This window comes from Lampris incognitus, chromosome 9 (assembly GCF_029633865.1).
Source record: "Lampris incognitus isolate fLamInc1 chromosome 9, fLamInc1.hap2, whole genome shotgun sequence".
Classification (NCBI taxonomy): domain Eukaryota; kingdom Metazoa; phylum Chordata; class Actinopteri; order Lampriformes; family Lampridae; genus Lampris; species Lampris incognitus.
The window spans coordinates 23694810-23710249 of record NC_079219.1 but is presented as its reverse complement, the minus strand read 5'-3'; the positions used below and the strand labels follow the sequence as shown (position 1 = coordinate 23710249).

At 42.3% G+C, this 15440-nt stretch overlaps 1 protein-coding gene across 1 annotated transcript in view; it reads left to right on the top strand.

Moving 5' to 3' along the window:
* Positions 1 to 7573, top strand: part of spire1b (spire-type actin nucleation factor 1b) — a 57304-nt gene extending 49731 nt beyond the window's left edge. The window contains exons 12-17 of the mRNA XM_056286392.1: positions 163 to 308; positions 5341 to 5478; positions 5701 to 5771; positions 5910 to 5937; positions 6056 to 6321; positions 7318 to 7573. Of these exons, the coding sequence (XP_056142367.1) occupies positions 163 to 308; positions 5341 to 5478; positions 5701 to 5771; positions 5910 to 5937; positions 6056 to 6321; positions 7318 to 7573 (905 nt within the window). The remainder of the gene's footprint in view (positions 1 to 162; positions 309 to 5340; positions 5479 to 5700; positions 5772 to 5909; positions 5938 to 6055; positions 6322 to 7317) is intronic.
* Positions 7574 to 15440: the final 7867 nt, after the last annotated feature.

Here is a 15440-nt window from a genome sequence, read left to right as displayed (position 1 = left end):
GTAATGCTATTTTTTGCAACTTTTCAATTGAATTTTGACCCTGCATCGATGAATTGACCAGATGATGAATTAAACTGCTGTCTCTCTCCCCTGCATTATTCTCTTTCTCTACCCTCAAAAACCCCCTCCTCCGTGCCTCTCATATTCCTCCATGAACACCAGCTCCCCCCTTGTTCCTGCCTATCTCCTCCACACCCCAGCCGGAGAGGCGTCAGAACACCCAGCAGAGGAGACATTCAATCGAGAAGGAAACACCCACCGACGTCCGACAGTTCCAGCCGCCCTCCAGACAAAGCTCCAAGTCTCTGGTGAGTCGGACAGCTTTTTCAAATTCTTGGATGATGAAGTGGGGCATGAAACACAATTTCACTAAAGGCGAGAAATTATGTCTGATGATTATTCAATTGATAAATGGATGCAGTCTGGGAAGTATATGCTTTTGCTTTCAAGCTGTTGTGAAGAGCAACATGTCTGATCACTGGCAATCTAGGTATCAACGGGATAGCATTATTAATCTGTTGGATAGCGTTGTTCATTATTAACTATTAGCACTGTAAATCTGTCAGTACCTCAAAATGCAGCAGTGCTTAAGCACCTTGCATGCATCAGCTTCTTGTCTTTTCAATTCACCAGGGAAGGCTTTCTGAGGTCATTATGACAAGGGCCTGTTAAAACCCAGGTTTGGTCACAGAGATCCACTTGAGTCGTTGGATGAGAGAACGAGGGAGTGACATTAAGGAGAGCACTACACTAACATGTGCACAGAGAGAGGAGGGACTGAAATAGGGGTGTAAAAAATATCAATACACTTGAGTGTCACGATATGTTTTGTGATACTGTATCGATTCTCAAAAACACCATTGTTTTTTTCTTTTCTTTTTTTGCTGCCTTTTTCTCCCCAATTGTATCCAGCCAATCACCCAACTCTTTCAACCCATTCTGGCTGCTGCTCCACGACCTCTGCCGATCTGGGGAGGGCTGCAGACTACCACATGCCTCCTCCAATACATGTGGAGTTGCCTGCCACTTCTTTTCACCTGACAATGAGGAGTTTCACCAGGGAGGCATGGGAGGATCACGCTATTCCCCCCAGTTCCCCCTTCCCCCCAAATAGCTGCCCTGACCAGCCAGAGGAGGTGCTAGTGCAGCGACCAGGACCCATACCCACATCCGGTGACTTCCGGTTTCTACTGCAGCGGTCATACCAGTTTCCTGTTTGTTTGTTGGCGTGTACTATTGACAATGGCATATTTTTCGCGATGCCTGCAAGATTTACCATGGATAAATGTCAACGACTTGCACAGAATTGCTGACAAACTTTCACCTGCACCTACCAGCAAACAGGTGAAAAGTTTCAAGTTATGGGTCCGCGGTGGTGTAGCGGTCTAAGCATCGGCTTTGTGTCGATGCAGTTGCCCACTGGGGACCGGGGCTCGTGCCTCGGTCTCGTCAGATCTGACTATGGCCGGATTCGATGAAGCAGCAATAATTGGCAGCGCTGTCTTGGGGAGGGGGGCGGAGTCGACTTGTGTTCATCACATGTATGCATCTCTGTGTGTGTCGGATAAAGCAGTGGTTCAGCCTGGATTCACCTTGTCACGAAAATGGCGAGGTGTCTCCTTCGAGACTGCCGGCCGGAGAGATGCAGTTGGTGAATGCATACAGTATGAGGGTGTGTGTTTGAACTAGAATAGGGAGCGATTGGCCACTAAATTGGGAGCAAAAGGGAAAAATCAGAAATAAGTTTTAAGAAAAGTTTCAAGTTATACATATCAAGTTACGTCCACAATTGTGAGGATGAGCTATAAGGATTATATATATATATATATATATATATATATATATATATATATATATATATATATATATATACACTACCGTTCAAAAGTTTGGGATCACCCAAACAATTTCGTGTTTTCCATGAAAAGTCACACTTATTCACCACCATATGCTGTGAAATGAATAGAAAATAGAGTCAAGACATTGACAAGGTTAGAAATAATGATTTTTATTTGAAATAAGATTTTTTTTACATCAAACTTTGCTTTCGTTAAAGAATCCTCCATTTGCAGCAATTACAGCATTGCAGACCTTTGGCATTCTAGCTGTTAATTTGTTGAGGTAATCTGGAGAAATTGCACCCCACGCTCCCAGAAGCAGCTCCCACAAGTTGGATTGGTTGGATGGGCACTTCTTTGAGCAGATTGAGTTTCTGGAGCATCACATTTGTGGGGTCAATTAAACGCTCAAAATGGCCAGAAAAAGAGAACTTTCATCTGAAACTCGACAGTCTATTCTTGTTCTTAGAAATGAAGGCTATTCCATGCGAGAAATTGCTAAGAAATTGAAGATTTCCTACAACGGTGTGTACTACTCCCTTCAGAGGACAGCACAAACAGGCTCTAACAGGTACTATTTAATGAAGATGCCAGTTGGGGACCTGTGAGGCGTCTGTTTCTCAAACTAGAGACTCTAATGTACTTATCTTCTTGCTCAGTTGTGCAACGCGGCCTCCCACTTCTTTTTCTACTCTGGTTAGAGCCTGTTTGTGCTGTCCTCTGAAGGGAGTAGTACACACCGGTGTAGGAAATCTTCAATTTCTTAGCAATTTCTCGCATGGAATAGCCTTCATTTCTAAGAACAAGAATAGACTGTCGAGTTTCAGATGAAAGTTCCCTTTTTCTGGCCATTTTGAGCGTTTAATTGACCCCACAAATGTGATGCTCCAGAAACTCAATCTGCTCAAAGAAGTGCCCATCCAACCAATCCAACTTGTGGGAGCTGCTTCTGGATGCGTGGGGTGCAATTTCTCCAGATTACCTCAACAAATTAACAGCTAGAATGCCAAAGGTCTGCAATGCTGTAATTGCTGCAAATGGAGGATTCTTTGACGAAAGCAAAGTTTGATGTAAAAAAAATCTTATTTCAAATACAAATCATTATTTCTAACCTTGTCAATGTCTTGACTCTATTTTCTATTCATTTCACAACATATGGTGGTGAATAAGTGTGACTTTTCATGGAAAACACAAAATTGTTTGGGTGATCCCAAACTTTTGAACGGTAGTGAATATATATATATATATATACTTTTCACCCGTTTGCTGGTAGGTGCAGGTGAAAGTTTGTTGACAATTCTGTGCATGTCATTGATATTTATCCATGGTAAAGCTTGCAGGCATCGTGAAAAAGACGCCATTGTCAATAGCACACGCCAACAAACAGGAAACTGGTATGACTGCTGCAGTAGAAACCGGAGGTCAGTGGACTACAGTTATGCACAGAACCAATTGTGTGTGTAGGGATGCCCGACCAAGCCAGAGGTAACACAGGGATTCGAACCGCTGATCTCCGTGTGTTGGTAGGCAACGGAATAGACCGCCATGCCACCCAGATGCCCGTTAACACTATCGATTTTTAATTAGTTGTTTACATGCAAAGATTTGTGGCAGACAGTGGTTCATTTTGTGTTGGGCGTAAACCCCCAACCCCCCGTTAGATAGCACTGCTATAATCTATCTTCAGCTGTTCGACTCTTCCACTCCAGCGTAACAATGTAAACTGAGACAGGAAGGAGGGTTAACACAAAGAACACAGGCCTATGAAATTGCAATATATCACCTTGCTTACAGTATCACAGTATTTTGCAATATATTGAATTGTAACCCCTGTATGGTGATACATATTGTATCACCAGACTCTTGCCGACACACAGCCCTAAACTGAAACCAGACGCTCGTTTGTGTCTGTGTGTTTCTTATTTTCCTCCTCATACAACACACCTCTGCCCGACGGCACTGCCTCTTTTCCCTTTCCTTCTCATCTTTCAAACACAAAATCCACCCAGTGTGTTCGTCTCATCTCCGAGTCTTACTCTCTCCAACATCCTCTCTCCCACGCACATCACCACCTTCTCTCACTCAGGTTGGGATGGTAGCCTTGTTGCATCCCTGGATCAACCTCCTCTGCCCCTCTCCCTCCATCCTCCACCCTTTGCGGAGCTCCTACCCCGTCGAGACATTTGTGTTGGGGTTGGTGAGGGCAGTTTTTGCTGTGTGCAGGGCCATTAACATCAGTGGAAGCGAGTCTGCCAAGGTTTGCCGGTCTCTCGCAGCCCATAATAGCATACATAACAGTAGCTGTCAACTCTTTCCTAGTTCCTCTGGCTTCTGTAGAGATCAATTAACCGGGGCATGGCTGGTCCCATTGTAGATCAGGTAGAAACTAAGCTGTTATATCGCTTTCTGGCCGGTGATTTTCTGATGACATATTCTCCAATGCCGAATCATTCCTTTCATTTCAAAGGCTCCGCTCTGGCACTCTCCCATTTTTACACTCACAAACATTGTGTGGCTAGCCAAATCAGATTTAACAATCCACAAGTATAGATCATCCTGTTTTTGTTTCACCTGCCATGTGAGCACTGTATGCATTTACAGTGGATGATTTTGTACTCTTAAGCTGTAGTGTATCTTCAGGTCTTCGAACATAGTAAGTGCCCCTCATGATCGGCCTCAGTGTAGTAGGTATTGCACTATAGTACATCCCTCAACAGCTGTAGTTAATGCTGCTCATGCTTATATGTGTAAGTAAAAATAATGAAAACAGCTGATAGACCTGTCGATGTGGAGAACCATTGTATTTTCCAGATAAACCCCGCTCCTGCACCTTTAAATAAAGCAGTACCAAGTTAGTAGGAAATTCTGCTGCTTTGGGAAGCTCACAGAAATTTCTTTGTGCATCAGTCCAGTTGTTTTCACATCATGGTACCGCTGTGTGTGCTGTGCCCCCCCGCCCGTTCAGTGAACATTAGGGACATTTTAATAGCCTAAATGTACTCTGAACCCAGAAAGAGAGCTCTGAAAGGTGCCATGGGGAACGTGTTTGTGGCTAGAACAATGAAACAAAAGAGCTCTTTGTGTTTTAATATGGTGTTTTCATGGTGACTCACTGTTTGTGCGCATTTGTGTGTGTGCGTCTCTATGTTGGTATGCACGGGCGCCAATTTGTCATGTATGTGTGTGTGCACATATTTATGTATGTATGTATGATTTAATGTCGTGCTTTTATTTGTGCTGCTTACATGTCTGTGCATGTATGCTTGTGTGTGCCCTGTGTGAGTTCATTTGTGTACTGTGTATGTGTATTTATTAATTCTTTGCCTTTGCATGTGCACACATCTGGATTTTTGTGTTGTTTTTGTGTTTGTATGTATGTACATATGTATGTCTCGGTGTGTGTGTATGTGTGTGTGTGTGTGTGTGTGTGTGTGTGATGTACGTCTCGGTTTGTGTGTGTGTGTGTGTGTGTGTGTGTGTGTGTGTGTGTTGATCCTTGTAGGAGGAGTTCTGTTTCCCTGTGGAGTGCCTGTCTCTGACTGTGGAGGAGGTGATGCACATCAGACAGGTGCTGGTCAAGGCAGAGCTAGAAAAGTTCCAGCAATACAAAGACATTTACACCGCTATGAAGAAGGGAAAGGTGAGGACCCTGTGTATGCCAAGCATTGCTGCTATAGAAGTTGTCTCACATCATGTCACGCCCATTGTCTGGCCATCGCAGACACTGCATTAATGCTCTCAGCTGAAACAAGAGGTGAACATATCATGTCTATCTTCTGAGAGGGAAGCAGAATAAATTTAGGTTAGGGAATTGGTTAGTTTGATTGTTTTTCCTAATAGCTTCTTCTTCTTTTCATTGCAGCTTTGCTACTGTTGTCGAACCAAAAGGTTTTCCTTTTTCACCTGGTCGTACACATGCCAGTTTTGCAAAAGGTATCACAACTAGGCTGATTACAATTTGATCTTGTTAATATTGCCTCCAGTAATCCAGATTATCAAACAACGTACAGTAACTACTTTAATTCAGGGCCCCCTCTTTACCCCCTCCTCTCTTCTCTCCTCTACTTGCAGACCCGTGTGTTCACAGTGCTGTAAGAAGGTAGGTCACACTGTACAGCTCAAAGAAACATGGAGGAGAAAACGCTCTCTTCCATAGCCACTGCATTGCTCAGAAGTGCGTGATCCATATTTACACTTGTGCTCTCCGTCTCTCACAGATGCGGCTTCCGTCCATGCCCTATTCCAGCCTGCCCATCTACTCCATAGGCTCCACCAACACTCTTCCTAGGGAGAGGATGGCATCCATGGCTGCCATAGGGAAGGGACTGTCAGTGGCTGGTGGGCCGGGGCCGTCGGAAGTGGCCGGTGCCTCAGCGCCTCCTGCTTCAAAGGGTGCAGCGTCTAGACCTTTGGGTGCTGATGCTAAATCTGACAAAGCATCCACTACCCAACAGCGCCACAGTTTTCAGAAGACCATGTCTAAGTAAGACCACTGCAATGGGTTATTTAACTTAGACCACTTCATCATGAGAATAAGTGTAAATTTACTTTCATATATGACAGCCTTCAAACTTGAAACATCGTAGTGGAGCATATATACTATTCCCAGGTTTTAACAAAAGAATTGTTAATCTTGGGCACCTAAATTTTGGTGGCGTTAACGACTTTTTTGGACTGAAAGTCACAATCCATAATTTTTTGCTTTAAGTCCAAATTGTGGTATATTTAAATAGCCTATATTTAAATATATTAAATAGACATATATATGTATATATATGTGTGTATATATATATATATATATACAGACACACTTATTTATTTAGAGGTTTAGTGCACATGTGTAGCTTTAGAAACAACCGTTTAGAGAATGTAACATCTTTAAGTCGTTATATTTGGTCATTGGTGGGACAGAAACATTAATTATTCAACCACCTGGAAAGTCCTCTCAAAAAACAAAGCATATTCAACCAGCAGTAAAATATACAATCTATGTCTAACTGAAAAATATATCATGCCAATAGACAAATATCCCCCCCCATTGGATCGTTAGCGATCACATGTTTTTGACTTCTTGTCACGCCTCTCCCTTCCCCATTGGGCGTTGTGCACGTGATGTGCATGACGAGGCAGTAAATGGTATGTTCTTTCCTGAGTAGCTTTATTGACAGCTGATGATTGCTTATGGCATGAAACAGGCTTGTACTGTCTCATAAAAAATTTACTTGACTCACTGGATTTTGTGTATATATATGTATAAAATTTCTAAAAAATTGCATTTAAAGATGGAAAATAAGCTGTTTTTTTCCCCCCTTTTAATCGTTTGCTGACAGTCATCCCTTAATCATGTTACACATCCTCTGGTAGTTTCAATGAAAGCCCAAACAAAACCAAATAATAAATATGCACAAGCATTTAAAAAAAATAAGATTATCCCTTTTTTTTATTTTGCTCTTATTGAATTATACTTCTTTTGCATCAGGTTTTCAAAACATGGGTCACTGAAGTCTTACGATGAAATGGAGCTCCCTCCAGAGTTGACGGAGGACTGGGCCACCATGGAGGTGTGTGTGGACTGTAAGAAGTTCATCTCCGACATTATCTCCTCCAGCAAGCACAGCCTGTCGCTGGCCACCAAGCGGGCACGCTTAAAACGCAAGACCCAGTCCTTTTACATGTCCTCTCCCAAAGGAAGAGAGGATTACTGTCCATCAGAACGGACAATCAGTGAGATCTAGACCTCTCTCCGTCTCTCTCTGTTTCTCTCTCTCTCTCTCTCTCTCTCTCTCTCTCTCTCTCTCTCTCTCTCTCTCTCTCTCTCTCTCTCTCTCTCTCTCTCTCTCTTTCTGTCTCTCTCTAGCTGCTTCCAGCTCTAATGGCACAATTATATAGAGTCAGCACTGGATAAGGTCTTACTGTATACATTTAGTTTACTCCTGTTTAAGCTGTCAGAAGAGGCTACGAGGACCTTGGTTTCCTGGAAGACACATTGGACTGTGTGGTGCTTGTTGCTGTGTCCTATTTGTAGTTTAACCAGCCCTTCAGGAAAAAAAGATAGATCTGGTAACCTGTACTGTTTCCTCCACTTTCCTCTGTAGCATAGATAATCCCTTTCTGGCTCCACCGTTTCGACAAAAGAAACTAAAGTGGTTGTTGTGGAGTTTAAACGCAAAAGCCTGCAATGCGAGATGACTTTTTTCCCCTCCTATGACAAAGTGGATTGGTCGTCTTGGACCACGGAACGAGTAACGAGCACAAGATAGACGACTGAGACAAGATGCAAGGCCTAAAGAGATCCTTTTTTCACCTGGAAAGTGAGACACCCAGGACTAAAAGCAACAAAGAATTGACGACTTTAAGAAACATGGAATACTAAAACTGTAAATATTTTTTACGGGTTTTGATTTTGTACCCTGTGTACATGTGTGTGCTGTACATGGTAGTTTGGCTAAGGACCTGAGTTTTGATGAAAAGTTTCCCTCTATTTTTTACTTTGGACATGTTATTTTGTTGATTCTACTCAGCGATGTTTCCCTCTGGGTTCCCCTGTACTAAACATAATGGCAGGTACGCCTCTGGTTTTCCTCTTCGGAAAACAGGGGAAATTCAGTTTCTCCTCATCTATTTTTGTCCCCCTCCAAAGGAAGGGATTGCATCGCATGTAAAAATTAAAAAAAAGAATCTGTTTGCTTGGATGCAAACGTAGTGCCAAATAGTCACTCCATCCTCATCATTATGTGACCCAAAGAAGTCCAGTGATTTTGCAAAAGGATGAGATTAGGAACTGAATCTACCACGGGCAAGTGATGTCACATCATTTTTGCAAATCTTGCATATCCGTTTGCTTTTGCGAGACAAACTATCATGTCGAGGTCATTTATATTAACCACTTGCTTTTTTTGTTGCTTTTTTTCTTCATTTGAATAGACAGAAGAAGGAGCAGTGGAGATCTTACCTGCTTGCTTGACCATGTTTGGGAATTTCCAGGTAAAATCGTCCTGGAAATTTTTGAAACTGAGGATGGCAGTGAAATAACCCCATCAGGCTACTACTACATGTCACATGAGATAGCGCTCGTTGTTTTGTTTTTGTTTTGTTTTTTTACTGTTATTTCTCAACCCTGAAGCAAGGTTACAACAACTAGAAACGACTTTTTTTTAAATTTATTTTAAATTTGAGAGATGAATGTTTATTTTTTGATTTGATTTTAAATGACTTGATATTGTGGCAGATCAGTAATTCAGATTTGATCTCACTTACTACATTTCACTTCTTGCCCTCCGTTTTTATTCTTTGACATTAACATTGCATCCTTCTCATGTTGCGGTAAAGATATATAATTTCTGAAACCCTCTTTGTTGTACATGCGGCAAAGAATGCTAACACACTATGCAGCTGTTCGATATACAAGCCTAAAAATTACGCCTTTATGACTTTCAGCCATTGCGTTACCTGTCCTTGTGACAGGTAACGTAGCAAAAAAAGGTCCGTGTGACAGGTACAGGCATCGTAAGACACTAATGTATTTTAGGAGAAGGTTGTGTATTCTTGTTTGTCATGCAACATGTTCCTAATGTCCCTTCCAGACTTTTGCCTTAAATGAGCTGCCTTTTATGATCACAGTCATATTTTTAGGAGTTATCAAGATGTAAATACCTTATCACCATCTGTTTGTTGTTTGATCAGGTCTGTGTTGCCTTGACGATATCCTGACAGCGGTTCATCCAGAATGAGTGTTGTGAACTCGGTCTCTGAGAATCTAACCAAGTACAAGTGCGCGCAGGTTAACAATGGGCTTCACATGGTAACTGGGAAGAGTGGGAAGTTGCATCGATGAAATCTTGAGATGTGACAGCATCATGCATGTACTATGGTGTAGCTTGTACCTTAAATCTGTATTATCTTAAAGCTGTAACTCCTTGCAGAGAACACAACAAATGATGAACAAAACAATAAATGTAATGCAATACCTGGATAAAACATGAATATTTAACTTTGTCTTTTCTTAAAAACCAATTTATTCAGGAAAAACAAGACAAGAGTAGAATATAGTAGTAGCACGGTCATGCGAGAAGTTATATTTAATTCAAGTCATTCATATAAATGCACATTTGTAAGCTTTATAAATCGTGACGGGGTCCTCCCTATAGTCCCCGGGTCCTATAGTGCCCGGGTCCTATGTTCCCCGCTTTGTATGAGACCGGGGAATATCGGACCTTTTTGTATACAGAGGGCCCTATATTCCCCACTTTTCCCCAAAAGGGTCCTATGTTCCCCGTTTTGTATGTGCAGGGGAACATAGGACCTTTCTTTATAAAAAGGGTCCTATGTTCCCCTAGGGCACCTGGGGAACATAGGACCCTTTTTATAAAGAAAGGTCCTATGTTCCCCGGTCAGCAGGTTTGACGCTGTTTGGCGCAAAAAGTGCCTTTTCAATAATGCATTATTTAGGGCAGATTATTAAGAAGACAATGAATCATACGATTTCTATTTTTATATCACATAACGAATTCACAAAGTCCAGGTTGGCTAAAGTATGTGGAAACTTTCGACACTAAACCAATTTCAACTTATTAGGCTATAGCCTATATTTGGGCGCATAACCCACCCCGGTAGTTCTCTGATATTTATGCGTGAAATGTGTCACTTATCGAGGAAAATGCGCCTCGCCGAGTAGGTGAGCTGGCTCGTCTGTGTCTGAATGTAATATAGTAAGCCTGTGTTCCTTGGGCAATTGTACCCGGGCATAGCTCAGTCGGTAGAGCTCTCGCCTATGGATCGCAAGGTCGTGAGTTCGATCCCGGGTGCCGCCAACTCAGCGTATGAGTAGCACATTGTGCGAGATGTGCTGGGAGCTGAGTATAGATGTTGTGTTCCGCCCTCAGCAGTCCATCTCCCAGAAGTCTAGCGCATTGTACCAGGGATAGACTCCTGCGTAAGCTGGCTGATACCGACAATAGGCCAATTCCGACCCACTTCTTCTATGTTCCCTAGAAAGCCGTCGTTCCCATCATAACCACACCAGCTTATTGGGAAAAGCATCTGACAGATATTAGATAGAAACCATCTGCTCAGTAAGGCCCTTTAAGCATCATAATTGTAATGATAATAATAATAACATAATAATAATAATAATAATGATAATAGCCTAATAATAATGATGATGATGATGATGATGATGATGATAATAATAACAATATAGCCTTATATTAGAAATGCTAAAAATTGGATAATTGAAATATTTATAATTATAAAGTAGGCTGATATAGCATGGTAATAACAATAAAATAATAACAATATCTGCCTGGTCTCTTAAGATTCTAAGATGCTGTATGCTACAGAAATAACGGGACATAGGCCTAGGCTAATGAATACGCCTTTTTGACAAAATATGAATGAAAGGCTAATCAACAACGCTAAAGCTGAATCACAAAACACATATTGCTCGAAAAATAATTTATAAATAGCCAAATGCACACATGATTTCGAGTTTGGAAATATTTAAAACTTGTCGTGGATGTGTGGTCATCTGCACGCAAGTTTCCTGGCGTTCTAAATCACATGATCAAAGTTTACCAATATCTAAACCGCCCGCCAACTTGCAACAGTTTGCAACAATCGGTTGTTATCGGTGATAACTCGTGGACTCACTGTCATGTGCTTACTAGCCTACAAGAAGACAAACAATGGCGACAGTTATGGATGGTGATCGAGGGGGCAAAGTGTTGGTACATGAGAACTTCAGATATCAGAAGCACCGCACCAATCAAGACACCATTAGATGGAGGTGCTGGAGGTGGAACTGTAGAGTGCCACTGATCACAAATAGATTTGAAGTGGAGGACGTGGATGCTAACATTATTGTGCACGATGTTGGGGAACACGTTCATCACCCTGACGGAGAAATGGTGCACCGTGCAGAATTCCGACAGGGGGTGATTGCGGAAGTTGCGAGGGAGCCAACAGTCCCAATCAGAAGGATCTATAATGCGCAAAGGGTCCTGCAGCGTCGGCAACGTCAAATCCAGGGTTTTAGCCCCTCTTTGTTGAGTAGCCTAATGGACTAGGACTACTCATTTTGCTTTTTTGAAGAAGAAAAAAAGCTTTAACGTTAGGCTAGTTAGGCCTTGGAGATTTTTGTTTTAGACCATGCCTTTTCTGGGGGGCTTCTGCCATAGACCAACCCTTTTTCAGCCAAGCTTTTACTAGAAGCATTTTGTTATTAATAGTGTAGTGGGAAATGCCTGGGGATGTACTTGGAATGTTGCACTGGGCTCGTGCAGCTAGAGGACCAATCACAGGTTAGCTCGCGCTGTCACAGACGCAACTATATTAGACACCGCGGGAGAGACAAAGCGCCAGAACTGTTTAGTAACCATATCGTAGACTGTCACCTTAGCGTGGGATAGAGCAGGGAAACCTAGCGTATCCTGGGCTAGACAGTAGATACGGTGGCTAGCAGTGGTAGTGTTAGCACCAGACTGCCTCGGTACCTGTAGCTAGCTGACTACCCCCGAGAGCTTCCCCAGAGAGAGACATTCACCCGGTCACACCGGAGCCAGAGTACAGAGAGAGAGAGAGACACGCACCCCGGAGAGCAGCCATCCATCTCCCGCCCCGCCTAGAGCTCAGCCGCCCTGTTCCATCACCAGCCCTGGTCCCAAGGTGAGCTTGCTAACCCATTAGCACACGGCTAACTAGCTAACTAGCAGGCTAGGCCTAGCATTGGCGCAGATATCCAGCTAACGGTGGTGAAGCCCGGTTTGTCGCACCTAAAAGTCCCCGCCTCCATCCATAGTTATCCGGGCTATAGAAACACCGCGACAATAGCCTATTATCAGTGTTACTATTGATAGTATTATGCCTGTAATTGTTATTTGTTATCAGGCCTCTTTTATAATTAGGCTATTATTATTATTATTATCATTATTATTATTATTAGACTGTTGTTATTATTATTTATTATTATTATTATTGATATTATTATTATTATTATTATTAAAGAAGAACATCAAAGGATGTAAGGTAGCACTCATCAAATGAAAAAAAAGACACAATTCTCTATTTTACCATTTCATTGTTTGGCATCAGTCATTAACTTGGCCGGGTGGTCTTCTTCAGAAACCTTAATGACTGATGCCAAACAATAAAATGGTGAAATAGAGGACTGCCTCTGTTATTTTATTACCATTTGGGGAGTGTTACCTTACATCCTTTGATGTTCGTCTTTGATTCATGTTTTTGGTTTCGCACCTCCACAAGCCTTTAGTTTTTTGAGAAGCACATATTATTATTATTAGGCAATTAGCCTATTGTGTAAGGTAGGCGGCCCCCGTTGATGGATACTTTGTGCTGGTCCTAAATTCCCAAGTCCTGGTCTAAGTTCTCTGCCTAAAAAGTTCATCATTAAAGTCTTTTTGAAAGAAAGTCTGCCAAGTGATTTAATATGGAAAACGAACTGCAAAGTAACAAGAAAGTGGCTGAAGTGTCCAGTGCTGTGCAAATTGAACTTTGAGCGAAGGTGGAAATGGCTAGGTTATACTGGTAAGCGGGCCTACTGCAAGACAAACTTGCGTTGATTGCCGACTGTCCATGCTGAGCCGGAGAGCCAACTAACTAGGCCTACTGCAGTAAATATTGGTAAGAAATAACAATAAAGCAAATTACAGCCTCCTCTATAGGCCGAATTTGGATACGCACTCAAGGTGGCCTGCGATATAGAACAGCCAACAATGGTAATACGGCCTAATTTAATCAGCGGAAGAATAGATTGTCGTAGCCTACAACTCAGCCATAACCCCAGTTTTTATTATTTTGGACCCGTTAAGGAAATAATTTGCAAAAAGGGTTCTAAGTTCCCCGGTTTGTTCCTCGATTGGCAATAGCGGGGAATATAGGACCCTTTATTTGGAAAAAGGTCCTATGTTCCCCTGGAAACAGCGGGGGATATAGGACCCTTTTTCCAAAAGAGGGTCCTATGTTCCCCGATGTCTATTGCAACCGGGATTATAGGACCTTTTTAGGGGAAAACGGGGAATATGGGACCCTTTTTTTTCGGGGAACATAGGACCCGGGGAATATAGGACCCGGGGACTATAGGCACGGCCCCATCGTGACATGTGTAAACATTCATAATGGAGGGGTTATTTTTTTTAAACCTCATTTGACATTTTATCTTCACCTGAATATCAAGAACAAATACAGTCATTTCATACAATGCAAATACAGTACGATATAATAAAACACTAGAAGAGTGCACCCAGTAGAGGGCAGATCAGGCGTACCGCCCCTTTCTCCAGTGCTTGGATTTAGGAGACAAACCAGCTGAGGCGTTGGCAATCAATTGCAGTATAAAACAGGTTTTTCAGAGGATCTGAATCACCGCAACCATGAGAGGTCCTAGATCATACAGTCATAACTGCGCACAAAGCTTATTAATTAGGCTGACAGGCCCAGTGGTATGGGAGATTAGCAGTGGACAGGCATGCACACAGTGACAGAAAACCCCGTGTTCTTCCTGCCACTATAACTTCTGCACAGCGCCCACAGCGTCGATTAAACGGGGAAATATAAAACATAAAAAGCTATAAATATATAAATATAAAAAGTTAATATAAAACTCTCAAGCTAAAAAAAAATCTACATAATACAAACCAAAGAAAGATACAACGTTTATTTTACCCAGATGAACTGATTCCACCTTCTTTGGGTTTCTTACCTAGGCTGCGCATCCTAGGCGGACCCTCACACGAATGCGACCGATATGAACTTGCACTTTCCACACACAGAAAAGTTCCAGAAAGGTGAATCAGTTCATCTGGCCACAACGTTTATCTGAGAGAAACGTTTCATCACTCATCTAAGTGCCCCCTTCAGTCTCAACTGACTGCAGGTTTCCCCACCCTTATAAACAATACAGTGGCATGTCTGTGAATGTTCTCATTCATCCAGGTCATGGTTATCCAAAGGAATTGAATCAAGTGCAACTGGACTATATAACCAAGTCCAGTTGCACTTGATTCAATTCCTTTGAATACAGTGGCATAACGACCGAAACCAACGATCGGTTACATATGCAAATAGGCCTGTCACCGCAACCACGAGAGGTTCTTCGTCATACAATCATAACTGTACAATAATTAAAACTGATCGGTATAGTATGTGAGATTAGACGCGGACGTATATACACACAACATCTCTCCCGCTCTCTCGACCAAGCCTGGCTCCGGTAGTAGCCTACAGTCAAATGGCCATAGACCATACATTCTCCCATGACCTGATTCCTTTATAATGACATAAGGAACTTGGTCATTTGGGTAATTATTTAGCATAGATTAGGCATATTACGCTTAAATTTGCCTATTATGACAGTTGAGATTAGTGCTGACATGTACCATTACTCTTGAGGAAAAATAACTTCTTTCCTGTACAAAGTTCCTAAGAGTTTCTATGTGGCTACGATAAAGTACAATAAATAGGATCTTAAATAGAATAGTGAATAACTAGAAACTGGATGTCATTAATGAGAAATGATAATGGTGAGCGGAATCCACCCCCCCACCCCCCAACCCAACCCAACCCAACCCAACCCAACCCAACCCGACC